The 626-nt window shown below is 42.7% G+C and overlaps 1 protein-coding gene across 1 annotated transcript in view; it reads right to left on the bottom strand.

Moving 5' to 3' along the window:
* PRRC2C (proline rich coiled-coil 2C) overlaps window positions 1-626 on the bottom strand; it is a 78,193-nt gene that overhangs the window by 40,794 nt on the left and 36,773 nt on the right. Inside the window, 1 exon segment of the mRNA XM_006767032.2 lies at window positions 6-140. Within this exon segment, the coding sequence (XP_006767095.1) occupies window positions 6-140 (135 nt within the window).

The raw sequence follows: 626 nt of genomic DNA, 5'->3' as shown, positions 1-626 counted from the left end.
CGAGCGCGCTCCACAGCTGCAGAGAGTTCTGACTGCTGCCTTCTTCTTTGCTTCCATATTTCATCTTCGTCCGGTACTTGCTGCTTCGGGGGGAAAGGGCCTGGTCTTCCAGGTACTGCCTGTCGGTCCGGAGGAGGATGCTGAAACATTCAGAGAAATTATCCGATGAGATTAAACAAATCTATTTCTGACAAACGGGGGATATAAATAGGCATGGAGAGGGAAGAAAAAAACTCCACAAAATGTCAGAAATTTTCCTGATACACATACACATTAAAATGCAAACACATTGAATCTAGATTAATTCCCCAAACTAACAGCAGAATAATTAATTCAACCATCTAATATTTACTAAGCATGTGCCTACGTATTGTCTGGACATGAGGCTCACTCAGTATTTGTTGAATAAAGTTAGAAGCTGTCACAACATGACTTTCAGAATCTGAATTTAGAGACAAAGGAAATTTAGAATGTGTGTTTTAACAGCAACTGCCGAAGATGGATGCCTAAAGAGGGAGAAAAAATCCAGAACGATGCATGATGAGAAGATGGCAGTGGCTATAGGGAAGGGCGGACAGCTGAAGACACTGCCACTCCACAAAAGGGAGTCCCTAGATTTTGGCCAG

The sequence above is a fragment of the Myotis davidii genome, unplaced genomic scaffold (genome assembly GCF_000327345.1).
Source record: "Myotis davidii unplaced genomic scaffold, ASM32734v1 scaffold580, whole genome shotgun sequence".
Lineage (NCBI taxonomy): Eukaryota > Metazoa > Chordata > Mammalia > Chiroptera > Vespertilionidae > Myotis > Myotis davidii.
The sequence above is the reverse complement of the archived record's forward strand: the minus strand, read 5'-3'. Positions and strand labels throughout refer to the sequence as shown.